This window comes from Bos taurus, chromosome 15 (assembly GCF_002263795.3).
Source record: "Bos taurus isolate L1 Dominette 01449 registration number 42190680 breed Hereford chromosome 15, ARS-UCD2.0, whole genome shotgun sequence".
In the NCBI taxonomy this organism is placed as follows: Eukaryota; Metazoa; Chordata; class Mammalia; order Artiodactyla; family Bovidae; genus Bos; species Bos taurus.
The window spans coordinates 50,375,450-50,396,111 of record NC_037342.1 but is presented as its reverse complement, the minus strand read 5'-3'; the positions used below and the strand labels follow the sequence as shown (position 1 = coordinate 50,396,111).

The 20,662-nt window shown below is 43.0% G+C and overlaps 3 protein-coding genes across 6 annotated transcripts in view; 1 reads left to right on the top strand and 2 right to left on the bottom strand.

Annotated features, from left to right (window-relative positions):
- The window catches only part of OR51E1 (olfactory receptor family 51 subfamily E member 1), a 25,066-nt gene extending 9,823 nt beyond the window's left edge, over positions 1-15,243 (top strand). For 2 of the 4 annotated variants that reach the window (XM_005216156.5, XM_059874539.1), the window contains one exon: positions 10,164-15,243. In XM_005216156.5, the coding sequence (XP_005216213.1) occupies positions 10,206-11,159 (954 nt within the window). In that variant the 5' untranslated portion in view covers positions 10,164-10,205 and the 3' untranslated portion in view covers positions 11,160-15,243. Of the gene's footprint in view, positions 1-35; positions 72-10,163 lie in introns of those variants that run through there. The other 2 variants (XM_002693385.6, NM_001390766.1) reach the window with 2 other exon arrangements.
- OR51F5C (olfactory receptor family 51 subfamily F member 5C) overlaps positions 13,917-20,662 on the bottom strand; it is a 139,498-nt gene continuing 132,752 nt past the window's right edge. The window contains exon 3 of the transcript XR_009490582.1: positions 13,917-14,002. The gene's annotated coding sequence lies outside the window, so the exon portion shown is untranslated. The remainder of the gene's footprint in view (positions 14,003-20,662) is intronic.
- On the bottom strand, positions 14,962-20,662 carry LOC104974262 (olfactory receptor 51I2). The gene is given in 3 exon segments (XM_059875124.1): positions 14,962-15,803; positions 15,806-15,835; positions 15,838-20,662. Coding segments are annotated over 3 exon segments (957 nt in total). The 5' UTR covers positions 16,700-20,662; the 3' UTR covers positions 14,962-15,738.

Here is a 20,662-nt window from a genome sequence, read left to right as displayed (position 1 = left end):
GGTGCAGCCTGCCAGATCGCTGCTGGAAGAGTCCTGGAGAAAAGGGCACTCGTTCCTTCAGTGCAATTGAGGTGAGTGTGGGAGACTGGAGGTGACTCCTGGGGTGTGGGTTTCCTGCAGCTAGGGGTCCCTCATTAGACCTGCTAAGTGAATGAGAGACCAGGCTGAGGAGAGCCAGAAGTAGGGAGTGGGGCCGGGGATGTGAAGGAGGCCCCAGACTCAGGACAGACGGCCTCAGCAATTTCTGTGCTCCTGTGGTAAAGGGAACCTGGGTGGTGCTGGATGCTTCTTTTGCAGTTTTTAAGACATTTTCCCGTGATCAGTTTACTGGGGTACCCATCTTGAGCCTGATGGGGATGGGGCTAAATGAAGGTGGTGGGGTCGAGAGCAAATGGGGCTGGGACCACACTAGAGTTGGACTGGGGTTTGTTGTGTGAACAGGGCTGGTTTGACCCAGGTTGTTAGTGTGCTTGAAGCTCGGTTTATGATCAGGGGTCAGATTATAGCCCTGTGTTGGGTGTGGGCTCTGAATGGGGTCTGGACTCATGCTACACTTTATATCAGAAGTCAGGCTGTGCTGAGTCTAGAACTTAGAACAATTCCTGGGGTTCCGATCCTGACCCAGTCCATGTCTAGGATCAGGGTTCAGTCTTCAGCCCACTTAAAAAACTGGATTTTGTGTCCACGCTGTGACTTCTCCTGCCTTGCACTCTTTAGGCGTCCCCCCTTCCCCTACCACCCCCCCCTGCCCCCCGCCCCACCACAAACGCACACACACTGAACCACTTGCAGCTTTTCAAACAGGGTGTGTTCTCGTTCTCTCTGGGTCTTTGCATTTGTAGAATGCACTTCTGAAAACAAATTAGATCAAGCCTATTGCTTAATTTCCCCCAAGTCACTCAGAATTAAATCAAAGCTCCTGGCCGCACCCTGCAAGTCCCTACATGACCTGTCCCCTCCTCTCCTCTCTGACTTCATTTCCTACAACTCTCCTGTGCTCTTGATACTCTGGCCACCTTTACCTTCTTCCTCCTGTGAATTCCCCAAACAGAAGACCTTTTTCTCTTGCCTCCTCTGCCTGGAATGCTCTTTGCCTCGATCTTAGAATGGCTGGTGTTTTCTCATCACGCATCTCTCAGTTGGTATGTCACCACCTCAGAGAAACCTTCACTGACCCCCTGTCTCAAATAGGGCTGTCCTGCCCCTGTCCTTTTCTATCCCTTCACTCTGTCTTATCTTCAGGGCACTTATCTTTATCTTAAATATTCTTGCTTATTTGTTTCTTTTCTATTATGGCTCTCCTAGTGCTTGGGCTCCATAGAAGCACTGATCTTTTCTGTTGCATCCACTGTTTTATTTCCAGTTTTGGGCACATTGTAGGCACTTGATGTGTTTTGTCATCTAACTGAATGCTGCTGGCCCCGTGTTCCCAACCCTGCTAACTGTGACTGGCCATGCAAGTCTTGGCTCAGATGTTACCTCCTCAGAGCCTGACAAGTTGGTGAACTATTGTCTGCTTTGTTCTGAGCCACTTGTACTTACCCCTGCCCTAACATTTATCATAACATGTTATGATAGCTGCATATTTGTCTCAATTTCTCTCCCCACTCCCCCCCCCACCCCCCACACTGGAAGGCTGAAACATGACTTGTTTACTCTGTGTTTTAGTATCTCTGGTGCTTAGTCTGGCATAATCTGATATTTGAAAAAAAAAAACAAAAAAATGTATATTAATCAAAGTCCAAGTTCAGGCTGTTCTGCTGCATATAGATGATAATCAAAGAAGCTCTGAAGGTCTCTGATAAGGATCAAAATGTGAAGGTGTGTGGGAACCTTCTTGGCTCTGGTCCTACTTGGGAAGTGGAGGGGCAGGGCCATGAATGCTTGGAGCTATGACTGTGGTTGATTTTGGAGGGACAGACTGGATTGAGTGAGGAGAACGGGGATGGGAGGGAGAGTGGAGATGGGAGCCTCACTCTGCCTTTTGAGAGTCAGAAATTGTACTCTCTCACCTTTCCAGTCTCTTTGTGGCCATTCTTTCTAGAATGGCCCTGTAAGGGTTCATCTGCATTATAAAATACAAGCAAGATATAAGGGGCAGAAAATGCAGATGACTCGGGTAAATGTGGTACTCTTCTAGGGTCTTCCCCGGTGGCTCAGCGGTAAAGAATATGCCTGCAATATAGGAGACACAGGTTCGATCCCTGGGTCAGGAAGATCCCTGGAGGAGGGCATGGCAACCCACGTATTCTTGCCTGGAGAATCCCATGGATAGAGGAGCCTGGTGGGCTATAGTCCATGGGGTCGCAAAGAGTCGGACATGACTGAAGTGACTTAGCACGTGTGAATCATACCCTTATAGAGTATGAAGAGAAGGTTCCCTCTCCATGAATTGAGTGATGAGCCCTGGTAGTCCTGCCAGTCACAGTATCATCCCTGAGGACTGCCTTCCCTCTATGGCCTGGCAGTAACAGTCAGAGGTTCCCAGGTATTCCTGGGCTTCCCTCCAAGGACATTTTCTTCCAGATGTTCCCACAGATGCTGGCAGGGGCACCAGAGGCCCCCACCCCACTGTTCTAGGCACAGAACATTCTGTGTGTTTAGCCAAGGTAAGAACAGTGGTCACAAATCCCCTCTTCCATTCCCTCCTTGTCTCCCTTCCCCACTGAACCCAAGTGGGGACAGCTGGTCAGGTGTCCTGAGTCCTAGAGAAGCCCTCTGGACTCATGGGTTTTTAAAATTTTGGATTCCTTGGATATTAACCTTGAAATAGTCCTTAAAAAATCATTCAAAAGGATACTGGGAGAGAGGCAGGGCAGTAGCTTGGCATATTGGAAAGCACGTGGATATGATGCTGAGAGCTCTAATTGAGCTTCAACATCCCTGTATGCAAAATGGGATTAATGATGTCTGCTTGACAGCTTGATGAGAGGCCTGTATTGAATGAGAAGGAAGTACTCAATAGAGGGTAAAGATTTTTACTTTCCACTGTGGGCCCTGCCTAAGTCACAGCCAGAATTGGGGCTGAAAGGTGGGAAGTGCCTAAGTCCCAGTCCAGGAGGGCCCTCTTGGTTTCTCTTCCAAGGATCTAACTGGGCCAGGTGTTCTACTTGCCAAGCCCCCTTTCTATTCTGCCTCTGGGGCAGATTTTATTAGCTTTCAGAAGGTGCAACACAAAGACAGTTAAAGGGGAGAATGTACAGGTGTTGGAATTGAACAGTCTAGCTCAAGTTTCTGTTTTACCAGCCAACTATTAAACCCTGGGAATATTTAACTTTTGAGGGGTGGGCTTCTGTTTTCTCACCTATAATGTAGACATGATACATAAAAGTCTTATTATGGAGAATTGTTCCTGGGTTAAATAATCTCTATACAGGCAGGATCTGGCATTTTGTAGGCAGTCTGTGATTTCTGTTTTAATCATAAAAACAATAGACTCAGTGCCGGCAGTGATCTCATTGTTCTCCTGGATAGTGTATCCCTGACCACTTTTCCATGATTCTCTGACATGGAATTTAGAGACTCTGGGGAAGAATCTGAGGATGGGCTGGGCTGGGGGCTGAGCAGGCACTGAGGGAAGAGTCCTGGAGGCCAGGGGGAAGGAATGTGGAGGACTGAAAGCCTCAACGTAGATTTCTACTCCACCTCACTGGAGGCTCTAATGCCCTGTCCTCAAGAAAGGGCTAAGATTTTTCACAGTTCTCCAAGAAACATTCCTGAGACTTGTTAAAATGATGTGACTTTTCAGAGAAAATCTCAAGCATAGAGCTATCCCCTGGGGGTTTAAGGCAGTGTTCAGTTCAGTTCAGTTCAGTTCAGTTGCTCAGTCGTGTCCGACTCTTTTTGACCACAGGAATCGCAGCACACCAGGCCTCCCTGTCCATCACCAACTCCCGGAGTTCACTCAAACTCATGTCCATCGAGTCGGTGATGCCATCCAGCCATCTCATCCTCTGTCGTCCCCTTCTTCTCCTGCCCCCAATCCCTCCCAGCATCAGGGTCTTTTCCAATGAGTCAGTGTAGGCTTTCTAAAAAAGAAACAGACCCTTTGTTTATTTTTCCTTGATTATGTTCTGTTTTCAAAATAGAGTGATTTAGCTCCAATTTCCTTCAGAGCCTCCAAATGTTATCTGAGTGTGTGCCATGGTTCTAATTACTAACTGCTGCTCAGGCTGGCAGTCAGCTGGCAGGACTGTAGGAGACTGGGGTGCTTCAGGGCTGAGCAGTCTGAAGGGTGACGCTTGGGTCGTTGGGTTGGCTCCCCCTCCAGTCCTTCATTTCTCTCCTGCAGCTGCCATCTGAGGTCCAGCCCGATTTTACCTCAAATAGCTGTCCACTTTATGCTGTTGAGGCACCTCTCTTCTGGGCCAGCTAAATCCTCCTCTCTCTGATTTCTGGTGTCTCCTCAGTTCTCAGTCTTTCCCTTTGGGAGAGATTGGCTGCTAGTTAGTATGCGTGTGTCTATGAGGATGTGCTTGAGGTAAAGTGGAAATTAAGGTGACAAATGGGGGGGTGATAAAAAGTTTTTGGAAACTGCAGAGATTTTCAGAGCCCTTATTCCCCATTTTTATGCAAACATGAAAAAAAACAACACTTTGTACACCCTGATGCTGTTTTATGATGTCTTTTGACAGTCCTGACCTCGTTGATTTTGCAACAGCACAATGAGGTTATTATCATCCTCTGCATTTACTTGGACCCAGGACTTGCATTTGTAGTCCCAGGGCTCCACTCAACACATCAGTTTACCCTCTAGGTAACAGGATTGAATGTGCCAACCCATAATTTCTTCTCAGTATATTTCCTAAGACAGTGCATCTTTATCCTGGCAACTGCCCAGTTTTGCATTGTCTGTCCATGTGAAATTTCTGGATGGTATTGATATCTGACCCTCTGGAGCACCAGAACCTTTTTGCTGACATCTCCAGGTCAGGGATCCTTGGTTACCCTCTCTCTTAGGTACAAACTGTGCTGCAAGTGTCACCGAGTCCAAGCTCATTCTGCTCGCTACACGATAGGCCAATAAATCTGGGAGATGAGGTATTGAGGCAAGCAATATGACTTTGGAAAGCTGGCTGACTGAGAAAATGACAGACTAGTGTCTTAAAATAATTGTATTGTTCTGGATGCCAGGGCTTAGATGCTAGGTTCTTTTATGGATCAGAGATGGGGGGAGGTGAGGAAACAAAGTAAAAGACCATTTAATTCTTGCAAATGTCTCTCAGAATGGCAAGCCTTAGGCAGAGGGCTGTGTTAGTTTCACTTCCTTATAGTCATTTCACAGGTGGTATGAAATGGAGTATCTCTTGTCATATCAATAAACAAATATGCCATAGCTATCTGTGGTTCTGGCCCTCCACATATGAATTTCTGAGCCAAGCTGGTAAACAAGAGACAAAGGGCACCATTTCCCACACAAAGAACTCAAGGATGTCCCAGTTTTTCACAGGTGGGCAGGGTCAGGCTATCTGCCTGTGAGTCAAACAAAGGGACCATAGCCCAGGGCTCAGGCAGAGGCGGGCAGGCAGGGTTCCCTGAGGCAGTCTGTTATGAATGCCTACAAAAGGGCTTCCCACATAGCTCAGTTGGTAAAGAATCTGCCTGTAACCCCTGGGTTGGGAAGATCCCTTGGAGAAGGACAGGGGTCGGGAAGATCCCCTGGAGAAGGAAACGGCAACCCACTCCAATATTCTTGCCTGGAGAATCTCATGGACAAAGGAACCTGGCAGTACAGTCCATAGGGTCACAAGAGTCTGACATGACTTATCGACTAAACCACATAATAATAAAATCGGCAAAATAAGATGTAAAGTCACAGAAGCAGATCCAATATGGAGTCAGATTTAACCCTTCCCAGTTATATATGTCCATTTTGCATTTATTTAGAGTCAAGGCTTTGCTTTTGCCCTGTTCTCTATGTATCCATTCTCATGCCCTCTGGATCCCTGAATGAGAAAGATCTTTTCTGTTTGATCCTAAAAATTCTTGTTCTGAACTTACAACACCCTGCTATGAATTTCCAGTTTTTATTTTTCCTCAAAAATCTCTATAGTTCAGACAGTTGGCAGTCTTTATTATCCCCTTGGCTATGCTACCCTCATTAGACATTTACTGAGGAATTCTTGTGATAAAACTCTTTTTTATTTTCAACAAACATTAACTAAACACAGGATTGGGTCCCTGCCATTTAGGAATTAAAATTTAGTGACAAACAAACAGCAATAATTCTAGTTCAGGATGGTAAATGCATAAAAAGAGACCTAAGCAAAGTTCTTTGGGAGCACAGAACAGGAAACATTTAATAATACCCAAGGAGATCAAGGGGAAAGAGGTTCAGGAAAGTGCATAGGAGAGAGACAGTAAACTAGGATGTGGAAGATGCAATTTTGCCCAGTGGGAAGAAAAGGAGGGAGATTTAGGAGGACAAAAGAAAAGTAAAAAAAAAAAAAAAGACAAATAGACACAGAGGCACAAAATCAATGCTACATTTATGAAATGGTATGTATTCCAATGTGCCTGGAGTATAGGGGCCATGGGAAGAGTGGTCAGAGAGAAACTAGGGCTGGATGCTGAAAGGCGGAGCTTTGCTCCACCCTAGTAGTTCTGTCTTTATTCCAGAATTAATTTGAAGTTTTAAAAGGTATTTTTTAAAACAACAAATGGTGACCTGATTTCACTTGGGTAGAAGATTCTTGGGATTGTGCTGATAACAAAGTTAACACTAGGGGCGTGGCTATGAGAATCAGAGTATTTAGCTTATGTGTCTGTTTGCCAAGTTGTTTCAGTTGTATCCGACTCTTTGCGACCCTATGAACTGTAGCTGGTCAGGTTTCTCTGTCCATGGGATTCTCCAGGCAAGAATATTGGAGTGGATTGCCATGCCCGCCTCCAGAGGATCTTCCCAACCCAGGGTTTGAACCTGGGTCTCTTACGCCTCCTGCGTTGGCAGATGACGTTCTTTATCATTGGCATGGCCACCTGGGAAGTCCTGTGTCTGTTTAGGTCACCATAACAGAAAAAGGGAAACACGATAGGAAAACAGTTAACAGCAACATATATAATTTTTTTTTTTTTTTTTTTTGGTGCAGATTTACTCTGCTCCAGGCATTGTGTTAAAAGCTTTAACACTGATCATCTCAGTTAATCCTTACATTGATTTCTATTAAGCAGGGACTATTATCCTCATTTTAACGATGAGGAAACTGAGGCTTATAAAGGTTAAATAATTTGCCCCAGATCGTACAGCTGACAAAGTTGTTGCCCTTGTAAAGTTGAAAAATAAAATTAAATTAAATTAAAAAAAGAGTCACTATGAAAAAAAAAAAAAATCCAGGCTCGATTTAAATCCAGTCTTAACAGCTGTACAATACTGCCCTTGGAAGACCTTGATCTTTGGACATGGAGAGTTTGATGTGTTTCAGAGACAACTAGGTTGTTTCTTTTAGTAACTTTAGAATTATGAATCTGGATCACAAAAGATAATTCAGGCCTTCCCAAGAATATCTGGGAATCAACAGTTTACTGAAGGTTTACTGAAGTGGGTGAGATGGCTCAGGGAATGTATATAGATTGAAAAGAGCTCTTGAGGATAAAATTCTGAGAGCACTATCATTTAAAAGCATGCTTAAGGGTCAAGTGAAGGAGGCTGAAGATCCAGAAAGAACCAAGAACTAATGGTCAGAGTGATGAGGAGAAGTAGAAGGATCAAGGAGAAATTTTAAGAAGGAGGGAAATAATCACAGTGTCATATGCTATGGAGAGGTCAGTACAGAAGATTTAAGTGACTTTGAAGACTTTGGTCTCTTAACCTGAAGGTCTTCATTAAGCATGACTCCTTAGAGCTTCTCCCTCCAGTTTTTGGAATTAAACTCTGTCCCTCTCTGTTCTCATGGTCTCAGTGTTTTCCCCTTTGTGTCTGGCCCGCGGGAACCTCTGGGTGACAGATAAATGGTGGAACAAAAACCATCAACACTTTCTGAGCCCAGTGAATGGTGTAAGCCCCTCCTGATGCTGGCTGTGAGCTCTTCTCTGCATTCAACTGCTGTCTGGTAGCCCATGTAGAAGCCCCTACCTCAGTTATCAAGGACCAAATCTTAAGAACCCAGTCCTTTTATTTTTCTTGCTGTGCTGTGCTTAGTCGCTCAGTCATGTCTGACTCTTTGCAAACCCATGGACTGTAGACTGCCAGGTTCCTCTGTCCATGGGGATTCTCCAGGCAAGAATACTGGAGTGGGTTGACACGCCCTCCTCCAGGGGATCTTCCCAACCCAGAAATTGAACCCAGGTCTCCTGCATTGCAGATAGATTCTTTACCGTCTGAGCTACCAGGGAAGCCCCCTTTTTTCTTACCAAAATAACATTATCTTAAACATACCCTAGCATAATGGGAAGAGGAGAAAACTATATATATATATACATATATATATGTAATATATACACCTATATGGTGTGTGTAAATACAATTTATATAATCTAATAAATAATAGGAGCATGTGAATATCGTGAATGAATGGAGGAAAGGGAAACAGGGAGAAAGTTAGTTAACTCTCTTATTGTTTCAACAGAGATGTGAACTGAGATAACTCAAGTCTGATATTTCCCACCTCAGGAATCTCTACTTATATCCCTCACTTGAGTAGCCAGATTTGGGGATTGTGGACCCCGGTATAGGATGGATTGTTCCTCCAGTGCTTCTAACGCCATCATCTTTCACATTTAGTCCTCTGTGTCAGTCTCACTCTTTTCGGCCTAGTAGGTGCCCTAGAAACAGAGCCTAAATAGAAATTCTTATTTAAAGGACATATTGTCACGAGAAGATGAGTGAGGGAAATAGGATAGAGCAGGGAAAGAAAATAATGTGAGGCTGTGGTTTCAGCTGGAGACCAGCTACAGGTTTGGTTCCTCAGGAAGCTTTGGAGCACACATTGCCTCCCAGCTTTGGTCCCACCTGGGGTCAAGGAGGCTGGCTTTGTGTACTATTGTGTCAGGCACTCATTGACCTCTAGATCTGCCCTGGTGGGGATAACATGACTTTCTGGGTGAAGTGCCTCTCATTTGGTAAATAAAAATTTTCTGTAGAAAGGGAAAATTCTGAGCCTGTCTTATTCAACATCCACTGCAGAAGGGATATAGATGCATTGGCTTGGTGAAGGGGATCTGAGTGGGACACCTATGGCATCCATTGCAGTCATTGTTCCTTTAATGATATAAACTGGGCAGTCTAAACAAGTATAAGACTTTGGGTGAACATTTGAGCCAGAGTAAAAATGTAGAGTTAGAGTTCAGTATGAGTTTCATGTATTTTTTTTTTTAATGGAATTAAGGGTTACCATAATAAAATAGGTATTATTAAGTTTTACATTAAGTTTTAAATAGCTGCAGGAGTTAAGTGTTTGTTGTTTACTTGCTAAGTCCTGTCTAACTCTTTCATGACCTCATGGACTGGAGCTGTCCAAGGGGTTTCCCAAGCAAGAATACTGGAGGGGATTGCCGTTTCCTTCTCCAGGGGATCTTTCCAACCCAGGGATCAAACCCATGTCTCCTGCATTGGCAGGTGGATTATTTACCATTGAGACACCTGGGAAGGCCATTATTAAGTTTTACATTGTTTTAAATAGCTACTGGAGTGAAGTCTTAGGTTAATGCTAAAGTTAGGGTTAAGGCTAGAATTGGAGAGGTCATTAGAAGGTTATATTTCACTGTTAGTCTGTGTTACTAGAGTATTGCTACATTGGACTGTGATTAGTCTTAAAGATAGTCTAATGATAGAATTACAGTAGGTATTAAACATAGGGGAGCACAGGGTAGTTAGGATAGAAGCAATGGGAGTTTTTATCATTTATGTCTGATATTAACTTAGTCAACTACCTCTTCCTGGTGAACTACATGATTTAAAACACTTAGAATTTTTGCTTCAGTATTTTATTTGTTTTCCAAATTCACTTTGAGGTGAGGCTAGTAAGTAAGACTAGGTGAATGCTCATTTGGGCCTTGAGTTATAAAGGATAGTTAGGTTGAATTTAGAATAGAATCAGAGTTTGGATAGGCAATGAAATTAGAGTTCTTATCAGAGAATAGGGAATGGAACAGGGAGGAGGGTAGTGGGGAGGAAAATGACAGAAAAATCTTAGAGGATCTGACAATGGTTTATCTTTGTATTCCAGCCTATACCTGCCTGACACTGGTTGCAGCTCAGCTTCTTCACAATGGTGGGTCCCAATGGCAATGAATCCAGTGCCACATATTTCATCCTAATAGGCCTGCCAGGCTTGGAAGAAGCTCAGTTCTGGCTGGCCTTCCCATTGTGTTCCCTCTACCTTATTGCTGTGCTAGGTAACTTGACGATCATCTACATCGTGCGGACGGAGCACAGTCTTCATGAACCCATGTACATCTTTCTTTGCATGCTTTCTGGCCTTGATGTTCTCATCTCCACCTCATCCATGCCCAAAATGATGGCCATCTTCTGGTTCAACTCCACTACCATCCAGTTTGACGCTTGTCTATTACAGATGTTTGCCATCCACTCTTTATCTGGCATGGAGTCCACAGTGCTGCTGGCCATGGCCTTTGACCGCTATGTGGCCATCTGCCACCCACTACGCCATGCCACTGTGCTAACACTGCCTCGTGTAACCAAGATTGGCATGGCTGCTGTGGTGCGGGGGGTTGCACTTATGGCACCCCTGCCTGTCTTCATCAAAAGGCTACCCTTCTGCCGCTCCAATATCCTTTCCCATTCCTACTGCCTGCACCAAGATGTCATGAAGCTGGCCTGTGCTGACATCCACGTCAATATCATCTATGGCCTCATCGTCATCATCTCAGCCATTGGCCTGGACTCACTTCTCATCTCTTTGTCATATCTGCTTATCCTCAAGACTGTGTTGGGCTTGACACGTGAAGCCCAGGCAAAAGCATTTGGTACATGTGTCTCTCATGTGTGTGCTGTTTTCATATTCTATGTGCCTTTCATTGGATTGTCTATGGTGCACCGGTTTGGCAAGCAGCATGACTCCCTCCTGCCTGTCATCCTGGCCAACACCTACCTGCTTGTTCCCCCTGTGCTCAACCCTATTGTCTACGGAGTGAAGACAAAGGAGATCCGACAGCGCATCCTTCGTCTTTTTCATGTGACCACCCACACTTTGGATCCCTAAGGGATCAAATTTCTTTTTCGTGCAAAGTCTTTCAGTTCAGATTTTAATATCAACATTTTGGAAGACAGTATTAGGAAAAAAATTCTTTATAAAAACACAACTGATCCTTCAAAGATGAAACTGGTTAGAGGATCTCCATGTGTGTAGGGGCAGCAGAACTGTATACTCCCAATCCTTATTTTTCAATATTATTTTTCCCTTTAGTTCTTTGGGGTGGTTGTGGTTGGAGGGTTCCATTTGGTTGGAATCAGTTCAATTCTCAAGTCCAAACCATTCAGACAATCGCTTGCGCTGATAGTTCACAGCATTCTGAGATAAGGGCGATATTTCTAAAGGACGTTTATAAAGGTTTGAGTATGACAAAAATTAAATACAAGAACATAATACAATTAAATAATCTGGCTTAAAACTGATTTCCTCTTCAGAATCCCCTACCATTTGGATCTTAGGAAAGGAGACATACCTGGATTTCCCTCTTCAAAGTGACCTCCACAGAGAAAACATGATTTCTTTTTTTTTTCTGACTACCATTCCTTAAGAAGAGGATTGAAAGTAAATTCACAAAAGATTACATTTATCTACATTAATGAAAGATAATACTGTATCTGAGCATTTTCATAGAGTCTGGACAGTTTTCCTTATTTTCCGGTTTTCTTATCAACCTTTTGATTTTGGCAGGAATATGATTAGTGTCCCCATTGTACTGATGGGGAAACTGATGTTCAGTGAGATCACATGGGCTTCAAACATTATCTTTTGATGCTCAATCCCATATTTGAGGAGGGGCTGTTAGACTAGTGGGGTAGTAAGTCAGACATTCTAGAGTCTTGAATTTTCTGTATTTAAGTTCCTTTCTCGTTCAGTATTGTATTTAGGAATTTCCTGTTAATGTTGTTGATGGCTTTAATTTCAAAGGTTCCCAGCCTATTGCCATTGTACTTATGTCGTAGCAACAGGAATATGTTTGGGCAATTCCCAAACAGTGGCTATTTCGGGTAATAGTATGATTAGTAGTTGGGGCATTCACTGGATATCTGGAGAGACACTTTATAGAGAGATGCAGCTGAGAAAACTTAGGAGCTCATGGCAGAAAGGGCAGGGCTGGTACCATAGACCAGGGAGTCAAGACCATAAAGCATTGTGAGACTGAGTAGAGTCAGTGGCCCAGGTGACCAGCAAGGAAGAAAAACTAAGGCAAGCATAGGTCCACAGAAAGTGAATAGAACATAAAAGTGGACAACATGTATTCCCAGGGTTCTGAGGTACCCTGCTGGGGACACCCATAGCATCAAAGTGCCATGGGTTTGATTCCTGGTTGGGGAATTAAGATCCCACATGTTGTGTCATGCAATACAGACTTTTTTTTTTTTTTTTAAGACTGTATCTCTGATAGCTGTATTTAGCATGAGTATGGTTCCAAAGGCCCACCCAGGCCAAGTATAGCACTTGCAGAAGGAAGCCAAATGGGAAGAATGTGTGTGGGCATTGCAGGAGTGCGGGAGGAATGAATGGAGCAGGAATGAGATCTCCACCCACAGGGGAGTGCTAGGCAGACCTAAGGAGAGGTAGGTAAGTGTGAGAAGCAGGTAGGAGAGTAGTGAGCATGGCACATGGCTGGCCAGACTTTTCTGGCCATAGCCAGAAGCACAGGACTACTTGGTAGAAAGGATATCAGGAGAACATATCCAGTTTCTTCGACTGGAATCCAGAAGATGAGAATTGTGAGCAGTAGGAATCTGCTGTGCCCGGTAAGTGGTGACCAGCAGATGGAGGTATATAAGCTACTCAATGCCAGCTAGGGTCACTCTGAACTGTATAGAGGACATCCCAGTTCCCAATAGTGCCCTGACACTACGATTGAAAGAAAGAAACAGAATGAGAGAGAAGAGAAAGACTTTTTTCTTATTAGGAAAGCAGTATATGATCACAGTAAACAAAAATCTTAGACATTCTGAAAATATAACAGAAATAAAAATGTAATAAAAACTCCAGTAAACTTGTCACCCTAAAGAAAAAAAAAAGTACTGCTGGCATTTTGGTGTTTATTCTTCCAGATTTCTAATAAGTGTTTGTATACATGCTTCTGTATGGGTATATGATGAATGTGGGTATCTGTTTTATAGTTGAAATCCCACAAGAGTCGTAGACAAATGAGTAAAAAGAGACAAATCAGAAAGACACATTTTTAACTATTATTTCTGGGGATGCAGCTATTATCATAGATTTCAAAAGAGATTCCAAGTGTATAATAGTTAATATGCTCAGGATAAAGTTTCATGGTTTTGATCCTAAAAGGATTAACCATTTGGTGAATGTAAACCCACATGCACACACATCAACACTTACACTACCTTCTTTCCTGTGTTTCTCAATAAGTACTAAATGCCAGATTTAGGGACAAAACTATATCTGGGTCATTTACTTCAGTACTTGCTGGGTCATCTGGAGGGCCCAGAGGTAAGAACTAGGATGAAAAGAGAGGCTGCCTTTTTTAGGAGAGTTGACTGGAAATTAGAGGTTTCCTGGGTAGTTTTAACAGTAAAGAATCTGCCTGCAATGCGGGAGACCTGGGTTTGATCCCTGGGTTGGGAAGATCCCCTGGAGAAGGGAAAGGCAACCCATTCCAATATTCTTGCCTGGGAAAACCCATAGGCAGAGGAGTCTGGTAGGCTACAATTCATGGGGTTGCAAAGAGTTGAACATGACTCAGCAAGTAACACTTTCACTTTTCAAAGAACTTTATTATATACATTTTACCTGGACATCTTTTGGCCCCATTTCCTTTGTTTAGATATTCTTGTCTCTGGCCCCACCATTGCAGCTAATTGGTCCTTTTCTGGGTCCTAGAAAAGTCGGAATAACATGAAATTTCAGCCTTTAAGTCACTTACTCTCTCTTTATTTATTTATTTTTTTTAGGTTTTACCTAGAAAGGATCCATAAACATGTCTTGTGTTCCCAGTTATGACTACCAGCTCTCTAGTCCAGATACTCACCTGCTGCTTGGACAATTGTCAAAAGCTTCACACTGGTCTCCTTGCTTTGAATATCATTTGCACCAGTCCTAAATCCCACAGAGCTGGTAGGAGTTTTTTCCAAACACACCTCTGATTAACTTCCCTGCTTAAAATCCATCAAAGATCTTTTGTTACTTCCCCTAAAAAGTTTTTACTTCTCAGAAAGACAGTAGGCTACACCTTTCCCTTTTATACCTGTTCCTGTCTTATTTTTTCAGTATAACATTTATAATTCTTCCACACAACATATTATTCAGCTACTTGGTGTTTCTGACTGATTTCATGCATTTTTAAAGCCTTTGTTTCACTCTGTTCCATTGTATGAACTGATCTTTTGCCATCCTTATAAAATGAAGCTATTCATGATTTGTCAGGCTAGAAGAAGTATTCTCTCTTCAGTGTGCTCTGACTTCTTGAAGATTTTTACAACTGGACTGTTTTCAGTTCAGAAAAGCTAGAATGAGATCTCTGAGTTATATCTGTTTAAGATAGTAACATATCTTATATCACTCTTTTAATTAAGTTGAGAAGATTCCCTTGTATGCAATGGACATCCATGTGGAGGGTCATTCCCTTCCACTATGGCTGGCCTTCTTGACATAGGCAGATCTGAACTTGGGAAAGGAATATATTATAACATTGGTTTGGGCTTTCAGAGTTGATGTTCATTGTTTATCTCTTAAGCAACGTACTTTCAAAGTACTTCATGCAATCTCATAGTTTTTGTTATCCTAGATTTGAGCCAAAGAATATGAAGCTGATGCAGAACCAGATTGTAATCTGCTATTCCTAAGGAAGCCAACAAGGATGTAGAGTTCTTAACTCTAACACACTTGAAGAATAAGGGTATGAAGACTTGGTTGGAAATCTGAAATGGGGTTATTGGAGAGTATGCAACTGTCAGTGTCAGACTTCACCTTGGAATCTGTCAGGCAATCAAGTCTCTTGGAGAAAAAGACACTCCTGAGAGGGGTTACAAGAAGAGTTAGTGCTTAGGCAGGTGGCACCATATCACATGATTAACACATTTATTCACTTGTTCAATAAAAATTTATGAAAAAATTAAAAGTGGGCTTTTCATGTTGTTTTTTTCCTCTACAGTTTCCTCTTCCTTAATTTATACTTTGCCTAGAAAAACCCTATACATTTTCCAAAATGAAATAAAAAGCCTTCTCCCCTTTGTGGAGGTTTGTCTGATCTTCCTAGGAAAGTTCTAGCATGTATGGATTTATTGTCCTTGTGATCTCTTGCACTAAATTTTATTATGGTATGTATAAATCTATACTCTGATTGTGTATTTACATGCCTTTATCCTGGCACAATATTGTGAACTCCTGGAAAGAAAGGACAATGATTAAAATATTTCTTAGCCTTTCCTCCTAAGCACTGCTTCTGGTACAAAGTAAGTGGTGAATGTCCATTTGTATCATGAAGAAGCCTCATTGTCTTCCTACTGCATGAGCACAGACTCATTGTCAGTGTTTGCTGAGGGTAGCAGGATCCTATGAGGCTACAGAAAGTGTCTTTTGTGGTATCTAGACTCTGTAACAAGTCATAATTACATCAGCCTCTGTCTTTCCCCCTTAGCATCCTGAACATGGCCTCCCTGATGGGCTTGGACTTGACACATAGATGACGGGGTTGAGTGCAGGGGCCACCACTGGTACATGTAGGAAACAAGGGCATGTACCACAGTGGGAAAGTGCCTCCCAAAATGATGGATCATGGACATGGTGACACCTGGAATAAAGAAGACAAAGAAAGCCAGGTTATGGGAGGCACAGGTGTTGAGGGCTTGGATGCGCTCCCTTGGAGAGGCCAGACTCAGGACCATGTGCAGGATGAGAGTGCAGGATAGGACAATGAGCAGGGAATCTATGCCCCCAGTGGACACAACCACATAGACCCCATAGCGTATATTGATGCTGATGTCAGCACAGGCTCTTCTCATCATGTCAGGATGGAAACAGAATGAGTGAGACAGGACATTATTGCCAGGGCAGAAGTTTAGGCGCTTAACCAAAAATGGCACAGCGAAGAGGTACAAAGTAGCATGGGCCACAGTGGCCAGCCCAATCCTGATGATGACATTGTTTGTGAGGATAGAGGCATAGTGCAGGGGGTTGGAGATGGCCACAAAGCGGTCAAATGACATGGCCAGGAGCACCGAGGACTCCACCATGGAGAAGGAGTGGAGGAAGAACATCTGGACTAGATAGGCATTGAAGCCGATGAGCCGATGGTCAAACCAGAGCACAGCCAGTGTGGTGGGCATTGTGGCCAAGGTGAGGCCCACGTCGGTGAGGGCCAGCATGGACAGGAAGTAGTACATGGGCTGGTGCAGGCTGGGGGTCTTCCTCACAGTCAAGAGGATCAGGGAGTTTCCAGTGAGGGTCGCAGTGTACATGGAGGAGAAGAGGATGGAGATCCAGCCATGAACAGCCTCCAGGCCTAGGATGCCAATCATCAGGAAAGCATGTGGCTGGAAGAAGGAGATGTTGGCAAAGGACCAGGAAGAGAGCATCTTTAGTTTACAGATCAGATCTCCAGAAAGATGTGACTTCTTCAATCTGGGCAGGCACTGAGAGGATCCAGAATGATAGTAAAGAAAAATCTAATATTGAATCTGAATTCTAAAAATCAAGTCCCATACCTGATCAAGTCCCACTACAATCAAGTAATTGGTTGTATTTTTTACCAACATGTCTAAAACCTAATGATAATAACAATTTAAATCTTTGAGACCCCCTATTATATTTCATGTACTATGCTAATGTATTGCCTAGATATTCTCATTTCATTATCAAAGTCATAAATTTCTTTTTAAGGCTGTTCCCCCTCATCCACAATATTGGACCTTATGAGTCATGTCACTATGACATAATTTTATCTTGCAAAAGTTTACCATCCCTAATGTTGAACCCAGGTATGAGCTGATGAAATTTCTCTGTAGGGAAATAGCGATTAGAATTCAGAGAATCTGATCATTGTCTACTTGTTGCCCAAATTGAGGATGTATTGTTACGTGCATTGGGATATAAGAAGAATGCCTGTTTGGAGAGAGAGAAGGACAATTGAATCAGATATCCAGGGAGAGGCAAGGATGAGAGCTCATGCAGTCTGATAGAGAGAGGGTCTGAAAGAGTGACTAGCTGCTTTATTCCCCCATGGAGATGGCCTTACACTTCCTGAAACCAGGCATTCCTAAGGTGCCATGTTTTTCTTGCTTTTGACTTTTGTACAAAACATTTTGAGTATAATAAATGGATTGATTTGTGCATACGAATTTTTGACTGAATTTCTCCATCTCAGAACCAGCAGAGACTTTGGACAAGGCCACCTCCCCCTTCCCATTATACAGATGAGAAAACTGAGACTCAACTCTAGTGGCTGGCCTCTGAGTGAACTGCTCCTGTGTTGTAGTCCTTCATATTAAATCCGAGTCTCTCTGACTCCAAATCCAATATTCTTTCCTGCGACTTCTTCAAATGAGAGAAAGTATTTGAAAACTGTCTTAAGCGCAAAGCACCACAGGCATGATTTTTGTTATTACTGTGTAATATGTATTTCTTTAAACCTTTCTCTGTATATTATTCCTTTAATCTTCACAATTATCTTGTGATATAGACTCTGAAGGGATTACTATCCCTACTTTAGGGATAATGTAACTGAGATTCAGAGAAGTGGCTTGTTTATGCTACTCCCCTGCTTAAAATCTTTTAGTCATTCCTAAGTGCAGTCTGATAAAATGCTTGTGATATGATGTTATATGGTGATACTGCTGCTGCTAAGTCGCTTCAGTCGTGTCCAACTCTGTGCGACCCCATAGATGGCAGCCCACCAGGCTCCACCGTCCCTGGGATTCTCCAGGCAAGAACATTGGAGTGGGTTGCCATTTCTTTCTCCAGTGCATGAAAGTGAAAAGTGAAGTCGCTCAGTCATGTCTGACTCTTAGCGACCCGATGGACTGCAGCCTACCAGGCTCCTCTGTCCATGAGATTTTCCAGGCACGAGTATTGGAGTGGGGTGCCATTGCCTTCTCCAATATGGTGATACTGACCCCTATCATTTCAAACTTTTTTTTTTAATTGGGATATAGTTGATTTACAATGTTGTGTTAGTTTCAGGTGTATAGCAAGGTGAATTAGTTATACACATAAATATATATACTCATTTTTAAGATTCTTTCGCACATAGACAATTACAGAGTGAGCAGAGTTCCCTGGGCTATATAGCAAGCCCTTGCTGCTGCTGTTGCTAAGTCGTTTCAGTCGTGTCCGACTCTGTGCGACCCCATAGATGGCAGCCCACCAGGCTCCTCCGTCCCTGGGATTCTCCAGGCAAGAACACTGGAGTGGGTTTCCATTTCCTTCTCCAATGCATGAAAGTGAAAAGTGAAAGTGAAGTCGCTCAGTCGTGTCTGACTGGAGCCCACCAGGCTCCTCCACCCATGGGATTTTCCAGGCAAGAGTACTGGAGTGGGGTGCCATTGCCTTCTCCGAGCAGGCCCTTACTAGTTATCTATTTCATATATAGTAGCGTGTATATGTCAGTCCCAAGCTCCCAATTTATCCCTCTCAACCCCACCTGCCTAACTCTCCACCCTTATCACAGAACAGAAAACCTCTTGCTCAGTATTCTTTAACCACACAGACCTTATTTCAGTTTATTAAAAAAGCCAAATTACTGCTTCACTTTGGGGCTTTCCTGTTCATCCTTTATCCCTCTATTTGCTTTCTCCTGGGTCACTCTTCTGTCCTTAGATCTTAAATATAATTTTCTCAGAGACCATTTGGGTTGACCCTCATTAAGTAGGTGCCAAGAGCCATACACCAAACCCATTATCCTCACTCTGCACATACTTAGTTCCCTTGATACCACTCCACATATTTTAAAATTTTATGATTGCTTCTTTCCTTGAAATCTTTTGTTCTCTCTCACTAGACTGTAAGAGCCATGAATACAACAGCCATATGGTTGTATTTGCTGACACAGAGCTCTTGCATTGTGCAGTGTCTGGAACAGAGCAGATTTTCAGTCAATATTTGCTTGTTTGAATAAATAAATGACAAAATAAATAATCAAGTCTGTAAACTCAATGAAAGGAGAGGAAGGAAAAGAAAACTACTATTCCACTATCCTCCAAATATTGGGAAAAGGGCTGATTTAAAGAGGAAGGTAGTTGAGGTCTTATCCTAGGCATTAAAGCATTATAGAATTGAAAACATGTTTGATTCATGGATGACTGGGCATAAGAGAAATGCCCAATGAAGGGTCTTGTTAAATTTTTGAAAATGAATTTATAGAAAGAATTAAGGTCAACAATGAATTTCAAGTATTTGGGTCTATCCATACTGCTTTGAGAAGTGTGATGGGGGCCTTCACAGACATATGTGTACTTACAACCTTATTATTGGATAATCTGTCTAGAATTAAAGCTAATGGATGTCCTTTCATCAACTTCCTATAGCTGCCCAATATGCCTTACATCTGTGCTCTCCTTCCTATCATTCAGTCCCTAATTCAATAGTTCATAATCTCATCATTCCTTTTATAGTTTCTTAGGGTGGATGCTTGGCTGGTATCATTTCTCTTACCTAAATGACCACCTCCTCTCCTGGCAGATTTCTCAAGCTACTTCAATCAGTTCAATTTGTTGGGGTCCAGCCCCAGCAGGATCTTAGGGTACCCTCAGGATGGATGGTGTCAGTGAGAGAAAGAGATGACATGGGTTTTATAATGGATTGGGACCTGGTGGTCCAGGGTCAAAATAAAAATAAAAATAAAGAGAAAGAATAAGGCAGAGAGAAAGAGGCTGATGTTTTTTGGTTTACACAGAAAGCCAGTAAATTCCCTGACACGGGACTTGTTCTGTTTGCGGAGGCCACAGGCTCCATCTGGATGGGGTGAAGATGCAAAGCGCCTTCTCGATTGGGTCTTAGAAGCCCGGGCAAAAAAGTGAACTCAGAGAGCCTCTGTGCTCCAGGGAGTCAGCCTGAAAAAAAAGAGAGAGAGAGAGAGAGAGACAGAGAGAGAGACAGAGACCAGAGCTCTGGTGAAGTGGGATCCACAGCTTTATTTTTAAAAGGGGCTTTTATACCCTGAGTTACACATAACCCTGTGTACTAGACAGCAAAAGAGACACTGATGTATAGAACAGTCTTATGGACTCTGTGGGAGAGGGAGAGGGTGGGAAGATTTGGGAGAATGGCATTGAAACATGTAAAATATCATGTATGAAACGAGATGCCAGTCCAGGTTCGATGCACGATACTGGATGCTTGGGGCTAGTGCACTGGGACGACCCAGAGGGATGGAATGGGGAGGGAGGAGGGAGGAGGGTTCAGGATGGGGAACACATGTATACCTGTGGTGGATTCATTTTGATATTTGGCAAAACTAATACAATTATGTAAAGTTTAAAAATAAAATAAAATTAAAAAAAAAACAACTAAATTATAAACTAAAAAAAAAAAAGGTACCCGTA